The sequence below is a fragment of the Plecotus auritus genome (assembly GCF_963455305.1).
Source record: "Plecotus auritus genome assembly, chromosome: 3".
Lineage (NCBI taxonomy): Eukaryota > Metazoa > Chordata > Mammalia > Chiroptera > Vespertilionidae > Plecotus > Plecotus auritus.
The window spans coordinates 99,537,961-99,562,541 of NC_137772.1; the positions used below are offsets into that span (position 1 = coordinate 99,537,961).

The window sequence follows — 24,581 nt, forward strand, 5'->3', positions numbered from 1 at the left end:
TTCCCCAGCTCCCGAGTCTCCGCCCGAGAGTCCAGACTCCCCCCACAAGAGCGTGGGTCCCCAGGGGCTCGCCCGGAACTGGGGTTCAGTGCAGTCAGAACTGGGGTTCAGTGCGGTCGGGGGCTTCCTTCCCCCTTCCGCCAGAGAAAGTCAGCCAGGCTCTCGGCCGCCCTTCCTCTCTGCGCGCACAAAGACCCTTTGCCATACCTCCAATTCTCTGTGAGCTTTTCTCTTTCCTTCTAGTTGTAGAATTTTCACTCAGCCAGCTTTCCTGTGGTTCTGGATGGTGTCCTTTCTGTCTTTTAGTTGTAGTTTTAAAATGGTTGTGCGAGGCAGCAGTTTAGGTGCTTACCTATGCTGCCATCTTGGTTTCTCCCCCGGGAAGGATTTTTGATTTGTTGGGCAGATAAGATTGGTTTTACATCTGCTGAATTTGGCCTTGAGGTAGCAATGCTTTGAATATCATTATCGATGTGGTAGTAAAGCTCAAATGAAAGATAAGGACTGGAGATGATGAGGAAATAGTTAAAACCACAAGGGTAACATTTGACATTTAGCTGGCAAATTAGCTTTTAATTTTAAATTAGGTACTGTGAATGTTATATTTTATTTAGTGTAATAGGTTTATTACAGCTATGAAGAACCAAGTACTATATAGAGACAAAGAATTTTGAGAAGGTGTTTTTAATAAGAATAACTGCCAATTTAGTATCATATGTAATTATATCCCCAATTTCTTTAGGTTCTGGGAAGTTCTGGATTGTTTAACAACCATGGACTCCAAGTACAACAACAACAGCAAAGGAATCTCTCACTACATGAATACATGAGTATGGAATTGTTGCAAGAAGCTGGAGTCGCCATTCCCAAAGGACACGTGGCTAAGTCACCAGATGAAGCTTATGCAATTGCCAAAACATTAGGTACTAAATTTAAAAAGCTCATGCTACCTTGACATGGAAGCTCTGATAAGATGTGAACTGTACTTTTAATAACAACTTTTAGTTTTTATTTTATTAATAAAATAAAAAATAAATTTTATTTACTTAAAAGAGAAAGCAGAACTTTATGATTGTTGACATTCTAAAATTATTATGAACTCCCATAGTGCTAGTGACTTAAGAATCACTTATGTTGGCATTAGGAAGCTGAAGTGCTACTTTTAGTTGGAATATAATGTATTGAGAAGAAAATTATACTACTCCATAGTTTAAAAGTATTGTGGCTGTGATGATTCTTCAGGGAATTGGTTAAGGATAATCTTAGCTGTTTATGTGAGAGTAAAGAGAGGTCCAATATCCTCCCTCCCCTTTTTGACATTAAAAAAGAAGGGAGCTAAAGGAGAAAAAAGAAAGTCAAGCCCTAGAATGTAAACTCTATAAGGGCTTCTTTGTCTAGTTTTGTTTACTGATATCTCCCAAACTCAGAAGAGTAAGAGTACCTGACACTTAGGTAATCAGTAAATATTAATATTTGTTAAATGAATTAAGCAATTACCTATGTTTATTAGTAGGTCCTTTTATTGATAACAGAAATCTTAATAGCTTATATTATTTGAATTTAATCTCTGAATTAAAAAATAAGTTTTGATTAGAAAATATGCTTCAGTTTACATTTTTTATAATTTAATATGAGAACTTAAGTAATATACTAGCTATATAATGCATTTTCTTTTTAGCAGTATTTAAAATTCCACCAATATCTTAGTGGGTTAACACTATTGATTGCTCTTGTATGTACCTTTGAATAATATGGCTTTAAATGTGCTTTGGTGAAGACTTTGTTTTTATTAATGTTTTAAGATGTGGAACATTAAAAATTTTTTTTTAAAGTTAAAGTTTTATCTAGGTTTGTACTTGTTTCTAGAATGGGTTTTGTTCTTTTCAAAAGTAAGGGCATATATAAGTTTATAATGTATATTAGAAACTTTTTTTAATGTGATTTCTTTGACTTGAAAGCATGATTTTTCATTTACAATATTTTTTTGTTAATCTGAAAAAAATTCTTTGTATTCATATTACAAGCAAACTTCTTTTTATTTAGTAAAAGCCTTGTAAAAGTTCATACTGATTTTGGTGAAATTTTTATTAATTAATGGTGACCTGCAGTTTGAACTTACAAATTAATGGTGACCTGCAGTTTGAACTTACACATGGTAAGTGATATACCTTATTTTTACCTTTGAAACAGTCTATACTAATAAAAGGGTAATATGCTAATTAGACAGGAGTCTTCCGATGTCCTTCCAGACAAAGCTGCAGCGGCTGCTGTGAGGGCCGGGCTGAGGCTCAGGCAAGCTGCAGATGGCAGCTGCTGCTGCGAGGGCAGGGCCGAGGCTTAGGCAGCCACTGTGGCTGTGAGGACTGAGGCTCAGGCAGCTGTGGCAGCCGGCAGTGGCAGCAGCAACAGCGTGATGGGGGCGTTGCCTTCCCCAGATCGGCCCACTCACTTCCCGCAGAGGGAGGCCAGAGGCAGCAGCATCGAGGGGGTGATGGGAGTAGTGCCTTCCCCTGATTGGCCAGTCACCTCCCACAGAGGGAGGCCAGACAGTAGTTCATCCCCTGAGGGCTCCTGGACTGTGAGAAGGGGGCAGGTCGGGCTGAGGGACCCCCTCCTCAGTGCACGAATTTTCGTGCACCTGGCCTCTAGTGTATATATGAGTCTCTTAAGGGTCAAGGCTTAAAGAAAACTAATTATTGTACTTCATATATTTATAGTATTTCTTGCAAAGGTTACTTTTTAATAACTATTTTGAGATTCAATCTTATATGTATGACCTAAATGTTAATATCTAAAGAAGACCTTGCCCTAACCGGTTTGGCTCAGTGGATAGAGAGTCAGCCTGCAGACTGAAGGGTCCCTGGTTTGATTCCAGTCAAGGGCATGTACCTTGGTTGCGGACACATCCCTAGTGGGGGGTGTGCAGGAGGCAGCTGATCGATGTTTCTCTCTCATCAATGTTTCTAACTCTCTATCCCTCTCCCTTCCTCTGTGTAAAAAATCAATAAAATATATTTTTTAAAAAAAGACCTAGCTAAGAAAGAAGGAAAACTTGGAAATGTAATTGAAAAAGTATAAGTTTTTCTAATTCTATCCTATGTCCTTAAGGATGAATTTCCAATCATTTGACTTTCTTTTTCTATTTTTGTTAGTCTAATTTCTTGAGTGATTTTGTTGTTATTGTTTCTTTGTTTGTTTTACCAATGTTTTCCTTCATAATAATGCTGAATGTTTTCCATACCAATATTATTAGGGCCTGATTTATATACAATGAAGTCAGTAAAAGTTATTTCTTTTTCTATTTCCAAATTATTATAATTGGTTTTCTGTAGTTTCCCATATACTTTCTCATTTAGTCTAATTCACTGTTTTGTTAGAATAATTAATTTGTAGAAACTTTCATGAAATGAATAGAATTTATTTAAATGCCAATCTTTTTCTTTATTCTTTGTAAACATCTTTAATGATTCTTAGCTATGGAAAAAAGAATAGTTATATTTAAGATATAATAAAACTATGATTATTTCTTGCAAGTTCTCTGGGCCTAGGACTTACAAGTAGTAAGGAGTAGGTAGGCTGCTCTGATTTTGATCCCTCCCTTGCTACAGAAAGCATCTTGTTCATCTAGAGAGTGCTTTTTGTTGTTAATTTTCACCCAAGGATATGTTTTCCATTGATTCTTCAAAAAGAGTAGAAAGGAAGGAGAGAGGGAGGGAGAAAGAGAGTGAGAGAAACAATTGATGTGAGAGGCATATCAATTGGTTGCTTCCCGCATGGGCCCCAACTGGGCCCAGGGATCAGTGTGTGGGCCAACGCTCTAACCAATGACCCATGCCAGCCAGGGCTAGAAAGTGAGTTCTTCTTAAAGAACACTACAAATGAAGATTATAGTGGGATTAGTAACTACTAAGGACCTTTAAACGTAGAGGAACAGAAGCTACTTTTTTGTAATCCTCACCTGAGGATGTTTTTATTGATTTGAGAGAGAGAGAAAAGGAAAGAGAGAGTGAGAGAGAGAAACATCAATCAGTTGCCTCCCGTACGCACCCTGACGGGATCGAACCCGAAACCTGGGTGAGTCGAATTGAACCCCCCACCTTTCTGTGTATGGGGTGACACTCCAACCAACTGAGCCACACTGGCCAGGGCTAAGGGTAGAGATTTTTAATAGCATACAATAGGACTTTGCCTTCTTTTTTCTTGTTTTTAAAATAATTTTTAATTTTTCAAATACAGTTGACATACAATAGTATATTCGTTTCAGCTTTATAGCATAGTAATTGTGTATTTATATAACTTACAAAGTGATCTTCCTGGTAAGTCTAGCACCCATCTGACACTATACTTAGTTGTAACAAAATTGACTATATTCCCTGTACATTCCCATGACTTGTTTTTATAACTGGCAATATGCACATCTTAATGCCTTCCCCTTTTTCACCCATCCTACACCCCCCTCCCATATGGCAACTGTCAAAATGTTCTCTATGAGTTCATTTCTATTTTGTTTTTAGTTTCCATATGTAAATGAAATTATATAGCATTTGTCTGTCTCTGATTTATTTCACTTAATATAATACCGTCTAGGTCCATCCGCATTGAAAATGGCAAGATGTCATTAGTTTTTTATGGCTGACTAATACTTCATTGTATATATGTACCACATCTTCTTTGCCTATTTATCTATTGATGGACATTGAGATTGCTTCCATACCTTGCCTATTGTAAATAACTAGAGGCCTGGTGCATGAATTCGTGCATGGGTGGGGTCCCTACACCTGGTCAGCGATCAGGGCCGATCGGGGCCATCTCGCCCAGTCCCGATCGGGGCCGGGCTGATCGGAGCCTGCCTGCCAGGGGGAGGGACTGCAGGAGGTTGGCCAGCCAGGGTGAGGGACCGTGGGAGGTTGGGAGGCTGGCCAGGGGAAGGGACTGCAGGAGGTTGGCCAGTCCTGATCAGGGTGGATCAGGGCCGGCCAGCTGGGAGGAGGGACTGGCTGAGGGGGAGGTTGGCTGGCCGGGAGGAGGGACCACAGGAGGTTGGCCAGCTGGCTGGGGTCGGGGAGGGACCAGGGGAGGTTGGCTGGCTTCAGGGGGTTGGCTGTGGGAGCGCACTGACTACCAGGGAGCAGCTCCTGAATTGAGTGTCTGTTATAGCAACTGGTTGACCGGTCGTTCGGTCATAACAATTGCTTAGGCTTTTATATATATACTAGAGGCCCAGTGCATGAAATTCATGCATGGGGGGGGGGTCCCTGAGCCCAGCTTGCACCCTCTCCAATCCAGGACCCCTTGGGGGATGTCCGACAGCCTCTCGCAATCCGGGACCGCTGGCTTCTAACTGCTTGCCTGCCTGATCGCCCCTAACCCCTCTGCCTGCCTGCCTGATCGCCCCTAACTGCTCCCCTACCGGCCTGATCGTCCCTAACTCCTCCCTGCTGGCCTGATCGCCCCTAACCACCTCTGCCTCACCCCACACCTGGGACCCAGGATTCCCTCCTACGGTCGGTTGCAGTCACCGAGGACCCTGGCTTCCCTCCCTCTGGCCGGCCTCAGGCACCCAGGACCTGGCCCGGCTTTGCCCGGGCCGGCTGCAGTCACAGGGGACCGCAGCGCAGGCAGCTTGTCTCTCTCCCGGGCCACAGGCGCAGCTGTTAGCACCCGGGACTACCGGGCGGGCGGCTTGTCCCTCTCCCGGGCCGCAGCCTGGCTGGTCCCCATTCCTCTCTTGCGAGCTCATTTGTGCCTGGCTGCTCCACATTCCTCTCTCTCCAGTGTTGAGTGTCTGAGCAGTTCCAGCGCAAGGGCGTGAGGGCGTGTTGACAATTTGCATATTAGCGCTTTATTATATAGGACTAGAGGCCCAGTGCATGAATTCGTGCACAGTTGGGGTCTGGCCAGCCTGGCCCCAATTGGGGCGGATTGGGGCCCAGCCTGTTGGGAGGAGACGGCGGGAGGTTGGCTGGCCACCCACCCCCCCCAATCAGGGCCTAGTCAGGGCCGGGCTGGCCGGGGAGGAGGGTCCACGGATGATTGGCCATGAGGAGAGGCTGTGGGCTGTGAGCGGTGGGCCGGCTGGCTCCACCCCCGATTGGTGTGTGTTGGGGGGTGGTCGGGGGCAGAGCTGGCTGGGGGAGGTGCTGCGGGCCGATCGGGGTGGTGGGGGCTGATTGGTGGTGGGGCCAGCCAGGGGGAGGGGCCACAGGCAGTTGGCTGGCCAGCCCTGCCCCTGATTGGAGTGGGGGCAGAGCTGGCTGGTGGGAGGGGCTGTGGGCCTATTGGGTGGTGGTGGCCCATTGGGGGCAGGCCAGGTGGAGGGGCAATAGGTGGTTGGCTGGCTGGCCTTGTCCCATCTGGGGTGGGGTCAGGTGGAGGGAGGGGCTGCAGGAGGTTGGCAAGCTGGCCCCGCCCCCTATTGGGGTAAGGGAGCGATTGGGCATGGGGCCAGCCAGGGGGAGGAGCTGCGGGCCAATCATGGTGGTGGGGGCCCATTGGGGGTGGGGCCTGTTGGGGGTGTGGCTGCAGGATGTTGGCTGGCTGGCCCCACCCCCTATTGGGGTAGGTGGGGCTGGCTGGGGGAAGTGGCCGCGGGAGGTTGGCCCCCAGCCCCACCCACAATTGAGCTGGTTCGCTGACGGCAGTGGGCATCATAGTGACTGGTCATTCTGGTTGTTACAGTGTTCTGGTTGCTGGCTTTTTATATATATATATAGATAGATGCTGCAGTGAACATAGGGATGTATATATCTTTTTGAATCAGTGTTTTTGGTTTCTTTGGATAAATATCCAGAAGTGGAATTGCTGAGTCCTTCTTTGTCTCTTGCTATAGCCTGTTTTGTAGTCTAATTTTTTCTGATATAAGTATTGCTACTCCAGCTTTTATTCCATTTTCATTTGCATGAAATATCATTTTCCATCTTTTTACTTCCAGTCAGTGTGTTTTTTTAAAAATTTGAAGTGGGTCTCTTATAGGCAGAATGTGCCTGGGTCTTGTTTTCTTATCCATTCAGACACTCTGTGTCTTTTGATTAGAGCATTTAACCTATTTACATTTAAAGTAATTGTTAAGAGACATGTAGAAATTGCCATTTTAATATTCATATTTTGTAATCTTTTTTTTTTTCCTTCTTAAAGAAGTTCCTTTAACATTTCTTGTATTATATGTTTAGTGGTGGTAAACTCCTTTAGCTTTTTCTTGTCTGGGAAGCTCTTTATTTGTCCTTTCATTCTAAATCAGTGGTTCTCAACCTTCCTAATGCCACGACCCTTTAATACAGTTCCTCATGTTGTGGTGACCCCCAACGATAAAATTATTTTCGTTGCTACTTCATAACTGTAATTTTGCTACTGTTATGAATCGTAATGTAAATATCTGTGTTTTTCAGTGGTCTTAAGCGACCCCTGTGAAAGGGTTGTTTGACCCCCAAAGGGGTCGCGACCCACAGGTTGAGAACCACTGTTCTAAATGATAGATTTGCTGGGTTGAGTAATCTTGATTGCAGGTCCTTACTTTTCATCACTTTGAATATTTCATGCCAATCCCTTCTGGCCTGCAAATTTTCTGATGAGAAATCAGTTGACAGTCTTATGGGAACTCCCTTGTAGATAATAAGTAAGTTATTTTCTCTTCCTGTTTTTGAGATTCACTCTTTGTATTTAACCTTTGGCATTTAAATTATGTTGTGTCTTGGTGTGGACCTCTTTAGGTTCATTTTGTTTGGGACTCTGCTTCCTGGGCTTGTATGTCTATTGACTTTGCCAGGTTAGGGAAGTTTTCTGTCATTATTACTTTAAATACATTTCCAACATTTAGCTCTCTCCTCCTGATACGCCTATGTCATGAATGTTGTTACATTTAATGTTGTCCCAGAGGCACCTTAAACCAGCAGTCGCCAACCTTTCGGATTTCACGACCACCAGTGGTCCGTGGACCACCAGTTGGCGACAGCTGCCTTAAACTATCCTCATTTTTTTTGGATTTTTTTTTTTCCTATTCTGATTGGGTGTTTTTTGCAACCTTGTCTTCCAAATCACTGATTTGATTCTGTGCTTCATATAATCTGTTGATTCCCTCTAATATATTCTTCATTTCAATTTTTGTATTCTTAATTTCTGACTGGCTCTTTTTTATGTTCATCTTCATTTTTACGTTTTCTGTCTCTTTGTTAAAGTTCTCATTGGGTTCATCTGTTCTTCTCCTAAGGTCATTGAGCATCCTTATGACCACTGATTTGAACTCTGCATCTGGTAAATTGCTTGTTTTGGTTTTGTTTAGTTCTTTTTCTGGAATTTTGTTCTATTCTTTCATTTGTCTCCTCATTTTAACTCCTTCCCTGTGTTTGTTTCTATGTATTAGGTAGATCTTCCATGTCTCCTCATTTGGGCAGGTTGGCCTTATGTAGTAGGTGTCCTATGTGGCCCAGTGGCGCCATATCCCTGATCACCTGGGCTGGGTGCCCCGGGGTGTCCCTTGTGTGGGTTCTTGGGTGCTCTTGTTGTTGAGCCTTGATTGCTATTGTCATGTCAGTGGATTGGATTGACCCTCAGGCTAACTCGCTGTGAGGACTGGCCATGAGTATAATGGACAAGCTGTTGTTTGGGACTTTGGTGTCTGCTGAGTCCACCCTTTGGGAGTGTTGTTTGTGGAGCCAATTGGGAGGCGGGTGGTGCTCTGGACACTTGAGTTTGCTGTGGGGCCTCTTGGAAGGGGCTCTGATGCAATCTAAGGTTAGCCACTGCTTGTGCCTGGCTCAGGGCCACCTGGTATGAGCTACAAAGTGATCTGTAGATAATTGCCTTGTACTTGGAGGTGCCTGGAAGAGGTTAAGCTGCCAACTGAGGCCAGCTGCCATTAGTGCTGGTCTTTGGGCTGCTTAGCAAGAGGTACGGGGCATGCCATGGCCAGTTGCTGCTTGTTTGGAGTTGGGAACATTTGAGAGGTTTTGGGAAAGTTTGCTGCAGAATGGAGACAGACCGTTTGTATGGAAAAGTTGCTGAAGTTACTTGGTTGGGCCTGGAAGTTGGGTTGGATGGAGTCTCTGAGAATCAGCAGGGTAATGCAAGTGGTGTTAGCCAGTTTAGTGTAGACTCAGATTTGGTGCCTGTCTGTGCCTGCAGGCTAGGTGGATGAAGGGCTTACCTAGGAACAAATGTTGTCTGTCACCATTTCTGTCTGGGAGAAAGCTGTTAATCCAGTCCTCACCTTGAAGCCAGACAATTCATTTCTTACCTGGATGTCCCTGGCACTTTTTGAGCTGCTGCCCCATTGCTGGAGTTCAGAATGAGTGAGTCCGTCAGCAAATAATCCTTGTGCCTGGGACTTCAGCAGCCCTCTGCGGAGCCCTGGGCTGGGGAGCCTTGTTGGGGATGTGGGGACTCCTCAACGAGGATGTGGGTGGTGAGGAGACTCTGCAGCCAAGATATCCCTCCTGATTTTTAACCACCACACTGTGGATGTGGGGCCTTCCTGATCCATCTTTTTGCCCTTCCTACCAGTCTCCATGTGGCTTCTTCCTCCTTTCCCTCTCTCCCTTCCTCCCTCCCTCCCTCCCTCCCTCCCTCCCTCCCTCCCTTCCTCCCTCCCTCCCTCCTTCCTTCCATTATTTATTTATTTGATTGATTGATTTTAGAGAGAGAGAGAGAGAGAAACATGGATTTTGTTGTTCCACAAATTCGTGCATGGGTGGGGTCCCTCTGGGTGGCCTTCAGGGATCGAACTGAAACCCGCAGTCCAACGCTGTCTGCAGCTCCTACCTGTCGCTCCCGCTCATCCGGGCCCCACTGTGCCTGCTGCAGGCTTGCGCCCAATCAGTCCCCATCAGGAGAGGCTCGCGCTTCCACAGCAGCACTTGTTAGCCATGTTTGCGTCTGGCACCCTCCCAAGGGAAGTGGCCTGTGGGATTGGGCTGAAACCAGCTCTCTGACATCCCCCAAGGGTTCCCGGATTGCAAGAGGGCACAGGCCAGGCTGAAGGACCACACCGGTGCATGGTCGGGCCTGGGAGGGACCACGGGAGGGCTCCAGGGCATGTCCAGCCCATCTCGCTCAGTCCCCATTGGCCAGACCCCAGCAGCAAGTTAACCTACTGGTCAGAGCATCTGCTCCCTGGTGGTCAGTGCATGTCATAGCGACTGGTCAACCAGTTGACTGTCTGCTCCCTGGTGGTCAGTGCATGTCATAGTGAGCTGTTGAGCAGCCTTAGCATATCATTAGCATATTACACTTTGATTGGTTGTTCGGTTGGTGTGCCGTTCAGTCTATTTTCATATTACCCTTTTATTATATAGGATTGGTTGTTTCTTGAATGTGTCCTGGCAGACTGGAGATCAAACCCACAACATTGGCGTATGGAGACAATGCTCTAACTAATCTACCTGATCAGGGCCTGCATATCCTTAGTTACAGGACTTCTGTTCAGCTAAGAGTTAGGCATTCTCATACATGGAATGCCTATTTTTTCACATTGTGGATAAATGACTTTACTGCATTTAATAATACCACTTAATATGTATGCTTAAATAACAAAATATTGTGTCTTGCATGCTTCCCCATGCTTTTTATCTAATAGAAGTGTTTTTCTTCTAGGTTCAAAAGATGTTGTGATAAAGGCACAGGTTTTAGCTGGTGGTAGAGGAAAAGGAACATTTGAAAGTGGTCTCAAAGGAGGAGTGAAGATCGTTTTCTCGTAAGTCATGTTTTTTGAAGAAAAACCATTAATGAAAAAATCATTGTAAAAAATTCTATTTATTGAATTGATGAAATACTGAGATTTCAGTATTAGATGAGATGGGATTTTGCCTATCATGTGCTTTTGTTTTACTCATTTGAAGGAAAAAAGAATTTTGAGTTGTTTTTCTTATTACAGTCCAGAAGAAGCAAAAGCTGTTTCCTCACAAATGATTGGGAAAAAGTTGTTTACCAAGCAAACAGGAGAAAAGGGCAGAATTTGCAATCAAGTGTTGGTTTGTGAGCGAAGATATCCCAGGAGAGAATATTACTTTGCAATAACAATGGAAAGGTCATTTCAAGTGAGTAACTGTAGTCATATTTAGGATGATTTTAATGCATTCAGTTTCAGAAGTTGATTATTCTCTTTATATGTGTCATGAGCACAATACTTATTTAGTGTCATTTTTTTGAAAATAGCATGGTTAATGCTATAAAGTTTAATATATATTATTGTGGTAAAAGAAGTTATAGGCAAAACCCTGCTGAAATAAAATCCACAGGATTTTTATATTGTTAATTTGCTAAGAGCAACTTAAATCATCTCTAGATTTTATAGACTGAGAAAATAATTTCTAGCAGAGCAAAATATTCTAACCAAAGAGAAAGTCTCTGAACCCAGTAAGAGAATGTGTATCCTTGGCTTCATCTTTTTCTTTTTCATCCTGTTGGTATTTTTTATAGTTTGGGGCTTCTTTCACTAGATAATTTGGTACTTGGTAAATTGGAAGGTAACATTCAATAACAAACGATATGATTCTAAGGATCATAACCCTAGTTATGCTTCCCTCTCTTAATGGAACCTAAAATGTTAGTTGTGAACTTAAGTCATCAGGTGAAGAGAAAGCTTTTCATAGACCTGGTGCTTAGAGAGAACATTGGTAATCATTTTGTACTGTAAATATTTGGCTTTTTGCATGCATTGGTTAAGTTTTATGAGCTGAGTCTGTGTAACTAGCTTGTCTTCTGGAATAAGCTAGATATGTATTTGGAAGCCCTGGTAAGAATTTGCTGTAATCAGAAATTTAACTCATGAAAATACTTTTCTTACATAAAACAGCTTTTTAAAAATAGTTATTTTCTATATTGTGATTTTTGTTCCTATAGTTAATTAAATCTTCTATTAATGTTTCAATGATATTTTCAAGTGTTTTTGTAACTTTTAAGTTTTATAAGAAAGTATTTCTTAAGGTAACATTAGACGGTAGTAAAAACTTCTCAGGAATCGGTATATTAAAAGGCTAATATGCAAATTGACCAAAGGGTGGAACAACCGGTTGCTTTGACACGCAGTGACCTCCAGGGGGCAGACGCTCAATGCAGGAGCTGCCCCCTGCTGGTCAGTGCACTCAGGCAGAAGCCCTGAGCTGGCTCACAGTTGGTGAGCGCAGCGGCAGTGGTGGGAGCCTCTCCTGCCTCTGCGGCAGCACTAAGCCATCAATCAGACATCCCCCGAGGGCTCCCAGACTGCAAGAGGGTGCAGGCCAGGCTGAGGGAAGCCTCCCCCCTCCCCACAGCGAATGAATTTCATGCACCAGGCCTCTAGTCCTATCTAATAAAAAAGTAATATGCAGATTGACCATCACTCCAACACACAAGATGGCTGCCCCCATGTGGTCAAAGATCCTGCCCCCATGTGGACACAAGATGGCCACCACAAGATGGCCAGCAAGGGAGGGCAGTTGGGAGGGACCAGGCCTGCAAGGGAGGGCAGTTGTGGGCTATCAGGCCAGCAGGGGAGGGCATTTGGGAGGGACCAGGCCTGCAAGGGAGGGCAGTTGGGGCGATCAGGCCAGCAGGGGAGGGCAGTTAGGGGTGACCAGGCCTGCAGGGGAGAGCAGTTGGGGGGCACCCAGGCCTGCAGGGGAGGGCAGTTAGGGGTGACCAGGCCTGCAGGGGAGGGCAGTTAGGGGCAAACAGGCTGGCAGGGGAGCAGTTAGGCATCAATCAGGCTGGCAAGGGAGTGGTTAGGGCAGGGGTGGGCAAACTTTTTGACTCGAGGGCCACAATGGGTTCTTAAACTGGACCGGAGGGCCGGAACAAAAGCATGGATGGAGTGTTTGTGTGAACTAATATAAATTCAAAGTAAAGGAGCGGAGGGGAGAGCAAGAGAACCCTCCGCTCTTTCGGCTCCGCGGGCCGGATAGAACAGCCGAGCGGGCCGGATCCAGCCCACGGGCCGTAGTTTGCCCACGGCTGGGTTAGGGGGTGATCAGGCTCGCAGGCAGTAATGGTTAGGGGCAATCAAGAAGGCAGGTGAGCAGTTGGGAACCAGTAGTCCTGGATTGTGAGAGGGGTGTCCGACTGCCCATTTAGGCCCAATCCCACCGGGATCGGGCTTAAATGGGCAATCGGACATTCCTCAAGGGGTCCCAGATTGGAGAGGGTGCAGGCTGGGCTGAGGGACACACACTCCCATGCACGAATTTCGTGCACCGGGCCTCTAGTATAAGATAAAAAGCACTGATGTCTTTACCTCTGTAGGTGTCTCTATACCAGCCGTGGGCAAACTACGGCCCGCGGGCCGGATCCAGCCCGTTCGGCTGTTCTATCCGGCCCGCGGAGCCGAAAGAGCGGAGGGTTCTCTTGCTCTCCCCTCTGCTCCTTTACTTTGAATTTATATTAGTTCACACAAACACTCCATCCATGCTTTTATTCCGGCCCTCTGGTCCAGTTTAAGAACCCATTGTGGCCCTCGAGTCAAAAAGTTTGCCCAGCCCTGCTCTATACAGTAGAATTTAGTTTTGTAAGTTATTTTAGAAATCTCATGATAATATCCTTATATATTACACACATTTGCAAAAATTATATTCACTACATTTTCATTTCCTTTTTATATCAACATCTATCATTTTGTTACTTATTATGTTTTCACTTTTGGTTATAGCCAGAAACAAAGTATAAATGCCTGAGCAATTTGAGATATGAGTCCCATTATGTTGTACAGTCAGAGTAGTTCATATTGATTGCAATAACTCTAGCAAACTGAATCTGCATTATTAAAGATATTATAATGCTCTAAATATATCTTTATTAAAGATATATTAGCATTAGAGAAAGGATGAAATTTGAATTCATTTTAAGAACTTGAATAATCAGAGAACTATTTGAGTCTCATTAAGGAAATATGTTTTTATTTCATTTGCAAAACTATTACATAGTTGTAATAATCCAGACTAAAAATTTCATCATACTAATAACAACATTTGGCCAAAGATATTATAGTGTTAGACTAATGTGGAGTTGTTTGGTGTTACTTTTTGGGATATAGTGAATTGTATTTTTGAATCCCTATGGACAGGTCCTTATTAAACAACAAAAAAATTAGTCAGCTATTGATAAAAAGAGCATTTTTTATTGAATTAAATTCCTGTGCATAGGAGTTAACTGATTATTAAAAGTTGCTTTTGTTGTTTATCTGTTTTTAGGTGATGAATCATAGGTTTCTTTAGTGTGTATTCTGTCAGGAAGCCTGGGGCAGATACTATCATAGAGTTGATGTTCTAAGAAAAATCAATTTAAGTACCTACTCTATCTTGGCACTTTTTAAAAGTCAGATTTCTTAACATTTGCTCAGTGCCTGTTGTAGACATTTCTAATTTAAAAAGTCACATTTGCTACTTTGTATTTCTAGTAGAACATTATAATCTGCTGTAAATGGGTGGTACTATATGAATTTTTTTTATTTTGCTTGGAATAGATATTAAATGTGTTATAAGAATTACATATTTTATTTTTCATGTTTTTACTTTTTTAAAAGAGATCTTTATTAAGTGGCTTCTTTGTCATATAATTTTAAAGTCAAATTTACTTTAAGGCAAACTGTTCTTCAAGCTAAAAGAGAAGGGAGATGTAGGTTAAGAAGGTGAAAATAGCATTATTAATTTATTTGAAATTATAACTGTTTGCTACAACTTAGATTGTTCTGAAAGTTTATTACTAAAATTTAAAAATCAAATTGTTTAAACAAAAACAGCTATTCACTCAGCGGTCAGAACTGTAGTCATTTTTTAACTGATCTGTATTTAATCCAGTGGTCAGCAAACTCATTAGTCAACAGAGCCAAATATCAACAGTACAACGAATGAAATTTCTTTTGAGAGCCAAATTTTTAAACTTCTTCTAATGCCACTTCTTCAAAATAGACTCTCCCAGGGTGTGGTATTTTGTGGAAGAGCCACACTCAAGGGGCCAAAGAGCTGCATGTGGCTCGCGAGCCACAGTTTGCCGACCACAGATTTAACCCATATAAGCTTTCTTCTGACCAGCTGGCTACAAATTTTGAGGTTTCTTTCTAATTTGTCAGGGAATTAGTACATTAAAGCCTATATATTCATGGTTTTTTTACGTATATATTATTATTTCATATGTATTTTGTTTAGCTTTTTATTTAACTTACAGCTAACTCTTAGAGATCTAATCATTACTTTAGTGAGAATTTATCTTTTTTCCCCTAGAAATGTTGCCTTCTGTATATATATAAATATATATTTTTATTATTGATAATATTACAGATGTCTTCCATTTCCCCCCATTTACCCACCTCCTTCCAGCCTCTACACACATTCTCAGGTCTTCACTACCCTGTTGCCCGTGTCCATGGGCTATGCATATCCTCCTATATAATAAAGGGGTACTATGCAAATTAACCCTCATGCCCTCACAAGATGGCTGCTTACCACCAGGCGGGCAGGGGGTTAGTGAGGGATGACCAAACCACTGAACAGTAGGCTGTGTGGGGCGACCAGGCCGGCAGGGGGGCCGTGAGGGGCAACCAGGCCAGCAGGGGGGGACAGTTGGGGGCAACCAGGCCAGCAGAGGGGACAGTTGGGGGCAACCAGGCCAGCAGGGGGGGCAGTAAGAGGCCACCAGGCCGGTGGGGGAGGCAGGGGCAACCAGGCCAGCGGGGGGGGGGGGGGTTGGTTGCAGTTGGGGGCAGTTAGGCCGGCAGGGGGAGCAGTAAGGGGTGATCAGGCCAGCGGCGGGGTGGCAGTTAGGAGCGACCAGGCCGGCAGGGAAGGGGCAGTTGGGGGCGACCTGGCTGGCAGCGGGGGGCATTTAGGGATGGCTAGGCCAGCAAGGGGGCAGTGAGGGGTGATCAGGCAGGCAGGCAAGGTGAGTGATTAGGAGGTAGTGGTCCAGGATTGTGAGAGGGATGTCCCGGATTGGAGAGGGTGCAGGCTGGGCTGAGGGACACCCCCTACCCCCCGAGCACGAGTTTCATGCATTGGGCCTCTAGTAAGTATATAAGTTCTTTGGTTTATCTCTTCTCATTCCCCCATCCCCACATCAATGTATGTCAATTTGTTCTATGCCTCTATGCTTCGGGTCTTACATTGTTGATCAGTTCATTTTGTTCATTAGATTCCACAAATAAGTGAGATAATGTGATATTTGTCTTTCTCAGACTGGCTTATTTCACTTAGCATATTATTCCCCAGGTCCATCCATGCTGTCTCAAAGGGTAAGAGATCCCTCTTTTTTACTGCTGCATAGTATTTCATAGTGTAAATGAACCTCAGCATTTTTACCCACTCATCTACTGGTGGGCACTTGGACTGTTTCCAAATCTTAGCTATTGTAAATAACGCTGCTATGAACATAGGAGTGCATACATTTTTTCTAATTGGTGTTTTGGAATTTTTAGGATATATTTCCAGAAGTGAGATCGCTGGGTAAAATGGAAGATCCATTTTTAAATTTTTGAGGAAACTCCATACTGTTTTCCATAGTAGCTACAGCAGTCTGCATTTCTACCAGCAGTGAGCTACTGTTCCCTTTTCCACATCCTCTCCAGCACTTGTTGTTTGTTGATTTTTTTATGATAGCCATTCTGACAGGTGTGAAGTGATATCCAGTTGTGGTTTAATTTGCATTTCTCTGATGATTAGTGACTTGGAGCATTTTTTCATATATCTCTTGGCCATTTGTATATCCTCTTCGAAGAAATGTCTATTCAGGTCTTCTGCCAATCTTTTTTTTTTTTTTTTTTTTTAATAATTCTTTATTGTTGAAAATATTACATATGTGCCCTTTTTTCCCCCATTAACACCCTCCTGCCCATCCCTGCCCCCCACCTCAGGCCCTCACCGCCCCATTGTCTGTGTCCATGGGCCATGCATATATGCATACAAGGTCCTTGGTTGATTACCTCCCACCTACCCATCCTCCCATGACTCTGAATCCACTCGGTTCATCAGTTTATTTTGTTAGTTAGATACAACATATCAATGAGATAATGTGATACTAGTCTTTCTCTGACTGACTTATTTTACTTAGCATGATATTCTCCAGGTCCCTCCATGCTATCTCAAAAGGTAAGAGATTCTTCTTTCTTACTGCTGCATAGTATTCCATTGTGCAAATATACCACAGCTTTCTTATCTACTCATCTACTGAAGGGCACTTAGGCTGTTTCCAAATCTTAGCTATTGTAAATTGTGCTGCTATAAACATAGGGGTGCATACATTCTTTCTGATGCGTGTTTTGGGTTTCTTAGGCTATATTCCTACAAGTGGGATCACTGGATCAAATGGCAGTTCCATATTTAATATTTTGAGGAAACTCTATTCTGTTTTCCACAATGGCTGCACCAGTCTGCATTCGGACCAGCAGTGTACTAGAGTTCCCTTTTCTCCACATCCTCACCAGCACTTGTCATTTGTTGATTTGTAATGCCCATCTTTTAACTGGATTGTTTGTCTTCTTTTTGTTGAGTTGTATGAATACTTTATATATTTTGGATATTAATTCCTTATCAGATGTATTATTACCAAATATGTTCTCCCATTCACTGGGTTCCCTCTTCATTTTGATAGTGCTTTCTTTTGCTGTGCAGAATCTTTTTATTTTGATGTAGTCCCATTTGTTTATTTTCTCCTTAGTTTTCCTTTGCCCTAGGACAGTGGTCTGCAAACTCATTAGCAGAGCCAAATATCAACAGTACAATGATTGAAATTTCTTTGGAGAGCCAAATTTTTTAAACTTAAACTTCTTCTAATGCCACTTTTTCAAAATAGACTCGCCCAGGCCGTGGTATTTTGTGGAAGAGCCACACTCAAGGGGCCAAAGAGCCGCATGTGGCTCATGAGCCGCAGTTTGCCAACCACGGCCCTAGGAGATATGTCGTCAAAAATCCTGTTACTTGAGATGTCTGAGATTTTACTGCCTGTGTTTTCTTCTTAGATTTTTATGGTTTCACGACTTACATTTAAGTCTTTTATTAATTTTGAGTTTATTCTTGTGTGTGGTGTAAGTTGGTGGTCTAGTTTCATCATTTGCATGTGGCTGTCCAGTTTTCCCAGCACCATTTGTTGAAAAGACTGTCTTTACTCCATTGTATGTTCTTGCCTCCTTTGGCAAATATTAATTGATTGTAGTGGTGTGGATCATTTTCTGGGGTCTCTGTTTTGATCCATTGCTCTATATACCTGTTCTTGTGCTAGTACCAGGCTGTTTTGGTTACAATGGCTTTGTAGTATAGTTTGATATCCGGTATTGTGATCATTCCAACTTTGTTCTTCTTTCTCAAGTTTGCTGCAGCTATTTGGGTTCCTTTATGGTTCCATATAAAGTTTTGGAGTATTTGTTCTAGTTCCGTGAAGTATGCCATTGTTATTTTAATAGGGATTGAGTTGAATCTCTAGATTGCTTTGGGTAGTATAGATATTTTGATAATGTTAATTCTTCCAATCCATGAACATGGTATATGTTTCCATTTGTTTGTATCTTCCTCTATTTCTTTTTCCAATGTCCTATAGTTTTCCAAGTACAGATCTTCTTTTTTATTTTTTTTTTATCAACAATTACTTATTTTTTTTCTTTTAAGTATTTTTTATTTATTTTTTATTGTTTAAAGTATTACATATAGTAGTACAAATATCTCCTTTTTTTTCCCCATTGACCTTCCCCCAGCCTCCCCTACCCCCTGTCACATGTCCTCATCCAACCCCCCCCAGTGTCTTGTGTCCATTGGTTGTGCTTATATGCATGCATACAAGTCCTTTGGTTGATCTCTTTCCCCCCCTCCCCAACACTCTCCAGACTTCCCACTGTAATTTGACAGTCTGTTCGATGCTTTACTGCCTCTGTATCTACCTTTTGTTCATCAGGTTATAATGTTCTTTATTTTCCATAAATGAGTGAGATCATGTGGTATTTTTCTTTCATTGCCTGGCTTATTTCACTTAACATAGTGCTCTCCAGATCCATCTATGCTGCTGCAAATGGTAAGAATTCCTTCTTTTTAATAGCAGCGTAGTATTCCATTGTGTAAATGTACCACAGTTTTCTAATCCACTCATCTGCTGATGGGCACTTAGGCTGTTTCCAAATCTTAGCTATGGTGAATTGTGCTGCTACGAACATAGGGGTGCATATATCCTTTCTGATTGGTGTTTCTAGTTTCTTGGGATATATTCCTAGAAGTGGGATTACTGGGTCAAATGGGAGTTCCATTTTTAGTTTTTTGAGGAAACTCCACCGTTCTCCACAGTGGCTGCACCAGTCTGTATTCCCACCAGCAGTGCAAAAGAGTTCTTTTTTCTCCGCATCCTCGCCAACACTTGTCGTTTGTTGATTTGTTGATGATAGCCCTTCTGACAGGTGTAAGATGGTACCACATTGTTGTTTTGATTTGCATCTCTCTGATGATTAGTGACTTTGAGCAGGTTTTCATATGTCTCTTGGCCTTCCTTCTGTCTTCTTTCGAAAAGTGTCTATTTAGATCAGTTGCCCATTTTTTGATTGGGTTGTTTATCTTCTTTTTGTTAAGTTGTATGAGTTATCTGTAAACGTTGGAGATTAAACCCTTATCATAGATATCATTGGCAAATATATTCTCCCATACAGTGGGCTTTCTTGTTGTTTTGTTGATGGTTTCTTTTGCTGTACAAAAGCTTTTTATTTTGATGTAGTCCCATTTGTTTATTTTCTCCCTAGTTTCCATTGCCCTAAGAGCGGTATCTGTGAAGAAATTGCTTCGGCATATGTCTGAGATTTCTCTGCCTGTGGATTCCTCTAGTATTTTTATGGTTTCTCATCTTATGTTTAAGTCCTTTATCCATTTTGAGTTTATTTTTGTGTATGGTGTAAGTTGGTGGCCTAGTTCCATTTTTTGCATGTATCTGTCCAATTTTCCCAACATCATTTATTGAAGAGACAGTCTTGACTCCATTGTATGTTCATGCCTCCTTTGTCAAATATTAATTGAGCATAGTGGTTTGGGTCGATTTCTGGGTTCTCTATTCTATTCCATTGGTCTATATGTCCATTCTTGTGCCAGTACCAGGCTGTTTTGAGAACAGTGGCTTTGTAATACAGCTTGAAATCTGGTATTGAGATCCCACCTACTTTGTTCTCTTTCTCAGGATTGCTGCTGCTATTCGGGGTCTTTTTTTATTCCAGATGAATTTTTGGAGAGTTCTTTCTAGGTCTGTGAAATATGCCGTTGGTATTTTAATGGGGAGTGCATTGAATCTATAGATTGCTTTGGGTAGTATGGACATTTTAATGATGTTGATTCTACCAATCCATGAACATGGTATGTTCTTACATCTGTTTATATCTTCCTCTATCTCTTTTATCAGTGTCCTGTAGTTTTCCACGTATAGGTCTTTTACCTCCTTAGTTAAGTTTATTCCTAGGTATCTTAATTTTTTTGGTGCGATGGAAAATGGGATTGCTTTTTTAGTCTCTCTTTCTGTAATTTCATTATTGGTGTACAGAAATGCCATAGATTTCTTGGCGTTAATTTTGTGTTCTGCTACATTGCCGAATTCATTTATTAAGTCAAATTGTTTTTTGATGGATTCTTTAGGGTTTTTTATGTACAGTATCATGTCATCTGCAAATAAGGACAGTTTTACTTCTTTTCCAATTTGGATGCCTTTTATTTCTCCTTCTTGTCTAATCGCAATGGCTAATACTTCCAGTACTATGTCGAACAGGAGTGGTGAGAGTGGGCATCCCTGTCTTGTTCCTGTTCTTAGGGGAAATGGTTTTAGTTTTTGCCCATTGAGTATGATGTTAGCTGTGGGTTTATCATATATGGCTTTTATTATGTTGAGGTATGATATTTCTATTCCCACCTTGCTGAGAGTTTTTATCAAGAATAGGTGTTGGATTTTGTCAAATGATTTTTCTGCATCAATTGATATGACTATGTGGTTTTTATCTCTCAATTTGTTTATGTGATTATCACGTTTATTGATTTGCGGATATTGTACCATCCTTGCATCCTGGGATAAATCCTTCTTGGTCATGGTGTATGATCTTTCTGATGTACTGCTGGATCTGATTTGCTAGAATTTTGTTGAGGTTTTTGGCATCTATGTTCATGAGGGATATTGGCCTGTAATTCTCTCTCATTGTGTTGTCTTTATCTGGTTTTGGTATTAGGGTGATGCTGGCTTCATAGAATGAGCTTGGAAGTGTTCCTTCCTCTTGAATTTTTTGGAATAGTCTGAGGAGGATAGGTTTTAGTTCTTCCTTGAATGTTTGGTAAAACTCCCCTGTGAAGCTGTCTGGCCCTGGGCTTTTGTTTGCTGGAAGCTTTTTGATGACTGCTTCAATTTCTTCCATAGTTATTGCCCTATTGAGATGTTTAGATTCTTCCTGATTGAGTTCTGGAAGGTTGTATTTTTCTAGGAATATGTCCATTTCCTCCAGGTTGTCCAGTTTGTTGGAATAGAGTTGTTCTTAGTATTTTTTTTAACAATCCTTTGTATTTCTGTGGGGTCTGTTGTTATTTCACCTCTTTCATTTCTGATCTTGTTTATTTGGGTCCTCTCTCTTTGCTTCTTGGTGAGCCTGGCTAGAGGTTCATCAATCTTGTTTATCCTTTCAGAGAACCAGCTCTTGGTTTTGTTGATCTTTTGTATTGTTTTTTTTTTTTTTTTTTTTTGGTCTCTATGTCGTTTATCTCTGCTCTGATCTTTATTATTTGCTTCCTTTTGCTTACAATGGGCTTTTCTTTTTCTCGTTCTAAGTCTTTGAGTTGTAGGGTTATTACCATTTATTTTTATTACCATTGTTTCTTGTTTTTTTGCAGTAGGCTTGTAGAGCTATGAACTTCCCTCTCAAGACTGCTTTTGCTGTGTCCCCTAGGTTTTGGATTGTTGTGTTTTCATTGTCGTTTGTTGCCATGATGTTTTTTATTTTTTCTTTGATCTCTCTGGTAACCCAGTCATTGTTTAATAGCATGCTATTTAGTCTCCATGTGTTTGATTTTTTTGAATTGTTTTTATTGTAGTTGATTTCCAGTTTTATGCCACTGTGATCTGAGAAGATGCTTGATATGATTTCTATCTTCTTGAATTTGAAGAGACTTTGCCTGTGACCCAGTATGTGGTCTATCTTTGAAAATGTCCCATGTGCACTTGAGAATAATGTATATTCCGTGGCTTTGGGGTGAAATATTCTGAAGATGTCAATTAAGTCCATCTGATCTAGTGAGTCATTTAGGATTGTTGTTTCTTTGCTGATTTTTTTGTCTAGAGGATTTATCCAGTGATGTCAGTGGTGTATTAAAGTCCCCTACTATGATTGTATTGTTGTCATTCTCTCTCTTGATATCTTTCAGGAGATTTTTTATGTATTTGGGTACTCCTTTATTGGGTGTATACATGTTTATCAGGGTTATATCCTCTTGTTGTTCGATTCCTTTAGTATTATGAAGTCCCCTTCTTTATCTCTTGTTATGGCATTCACTTTGTGGTCTATTTTGTCAGATACAAGTATTGTTAGCACAGCTTTTTTTTTCATTTCCATTTGCCTGAAAGATATTTTTCCATCCCTTCACTTTCAGTCTGTGTGAGTCCCTTGTTCTGAGGTGGGTCTCTTGTAGACAGCGTATATATGGGTCATGTTTTTTATCCATTCAACCACTCGATGTCTTTTGATTGGAGTATTTAGTCTATTTACGTTTAAAGTTATTATTGAAAGGTACTTGTTTGTAGCCATTTTTATTTTTTGAGGCTGTGTTCCTTCTTACCTTTTTGTTTCTTCTTTTTACAGCATTCCCTTTAGCATTTCTTGCATTGCTGGCTTGATAGTGATAAACTCCCTTAGCTTTTTTTTGTCTGCGAAGCTCCTGATTGATAGTCTTGCTGGATAGAGTATTCTTAGATTCAGTCCCTTGCTTTGCATCACTTTGTATATCTCCTTCCATTCCCTTCAAGTTTGATGTGTTTCTGTTGAGAAAACATTTGATAATCTGATGGGGGATCCTTTGTAGGCAACTCTCTGTCTCTTTCTTGCAGGCTTTTAGATTCTCTCTTTGTCAATAACATTTGCCATTGTAATAATGGCATGTCTTGGTGTGGGTCTTTGGGGATTCATTTTGCCTGGGACTCTCTGTACTTGAATAACTTTTTTCTTCCCCATATCAGGGAAGTTTTCTGTCATTATTTCTTCAAACAAATTTTTTAACCCTTGCTGCTCTTCTTGTCCTTCTGGCAGCTGTATTATATGTATGTTATTTTATTTTGCATTGTCCCAAAGATCCCTTAGGCTCTTCTCCTGCTTTTTAATTTTTTTCTCTAGTTGCTGTTCAGATTGGGCTTGTTTCTGTACCTGATCTTCTAACTCACTGATTTGGTCCTTTGCTTCTTTAGTCTACTGTTGAAGACTTCCATGGTCTTTTTGATTGTAGCTATATCATTTTTCATTTCTTCCTGATTTTTGCATAGGTTGTTGATTTTCTTGTCCATCCAGTGTATGAACTGTATGACCATTACTCTGAATTCTTTTTCTGTCATGTTGCATGCTTCCATTTCACTTATTTCCTTTCTTGGCTATTCCTCCTTTTCTTTCCTCTGGGGATTTTTTTCATTGTCTCCCCATTCTGACTGTCACCAGAAGGTTCATATGTCGAGTTGCAGGGGCTTGGGCTGTGTGCAGTGGGAATTTTGCAACCCCCAAGTGTCACTAAAGAGCTCTGACACCAAGACATGTGGTTGCTGTGGGTTGGTTGGAGCCACGCTTGCCCTGGGTCAGAGTCACAGGCGCTTAGTGTGGCCTGCAGCATGTTGAAGCAGAGAACCCACTGGCGTGTGCCAAAAATCCATTTCCCCTATTGCGTGTCAGGATTCAGAGGCTCCCTGTGTCCATGCCGAGAGTTGAGTATCAGAGTCTCTGTTGCTTGGTGCTACCTCACACTGAAAATCAGAGTCCCTGTGTGCACTTGCACCATGAATTGGAGTCACTGTACATTAGTGTGAATGTACTGAAAATCAGGGAACAGAGTCTAGTCACTGGTGCTCGTTGCTACCTCTTGTGTGGAGATTCAGGGTCCACGATCTGCTTGGGAGATGGGGTTGCTCAGTCGCACTGTGTTGGCAGGATGTCCACTTCTGCCCTGCAGTAAACAGCCTTTAGTGTGTGCTTGCCCTGAATCAAAGTCAGGTGGCACTGCCACTTAGTGTGGGTGTAGGGTTTGGTAACGCGGGTGTGCACCGTGGAAAACAAACTCCCCGTGTCCATGCCCCAGGCTCAAATTCAGCGCTGCCTCCCTTTGTGGGCACAGGGTCTGGTCGTGGAGAACAAACTCCCTGAGTCCGCACATCCAGGCTCAAGTTTAGCACAGCCTCTCTGCTAAGGTGCAGGGTCTGGTCATGGGAAACAAACTCCCCAGGTTTGCACCCCCATGCTCAAATTCAGTGCTGTCTCCCTGCGTGGGCGCAGGGTTTGGTCGCAGAAAACAATCTCCCCAAGGTCGTGCGCCTATGCTCAAAGTCAGGACCGCCTCCCTGTCTGAGCGTGGAGACTAGTCACAGGAAACAAAATCCCCGAGTTCTCAAGTCTAGGCTCAAATTCAGGGCTGTCTCCCTGCCCTGTGTGGGCGTGGGATCTTGTT

The 24,581-nt window shown here is 42.3% G+C and overlaps 1 protein-coding gene across 1 annotated transcript in view; it reads left to right on the plus strand.

Moving 5' to 3' along the window:
• SUCLA2 (succinate-CoA ligase ADP-forming subunit beta) overlaps nt 1–24,581 on the plus strand; it is an 86,538-nt gene that overhangs the window by 5,602 nt on the left and 56,355 nt on the right. Inside the window, exons 2-4 of the mRNA XM_080661307.1 lie at nt 743–923; nt 10,585–10,684; nt 10,865–11,027. Coding sequence (XP_080517433.1) covers nt 743–923; nt 10,585–10,684; nt 10,865–11,027 — 444 coding nt within the window. The remainder of the gene's footprint in view (nt 1–742; nt 924–10,584; nt 10,685–10,864; nt 11,028–24,581) is intronic.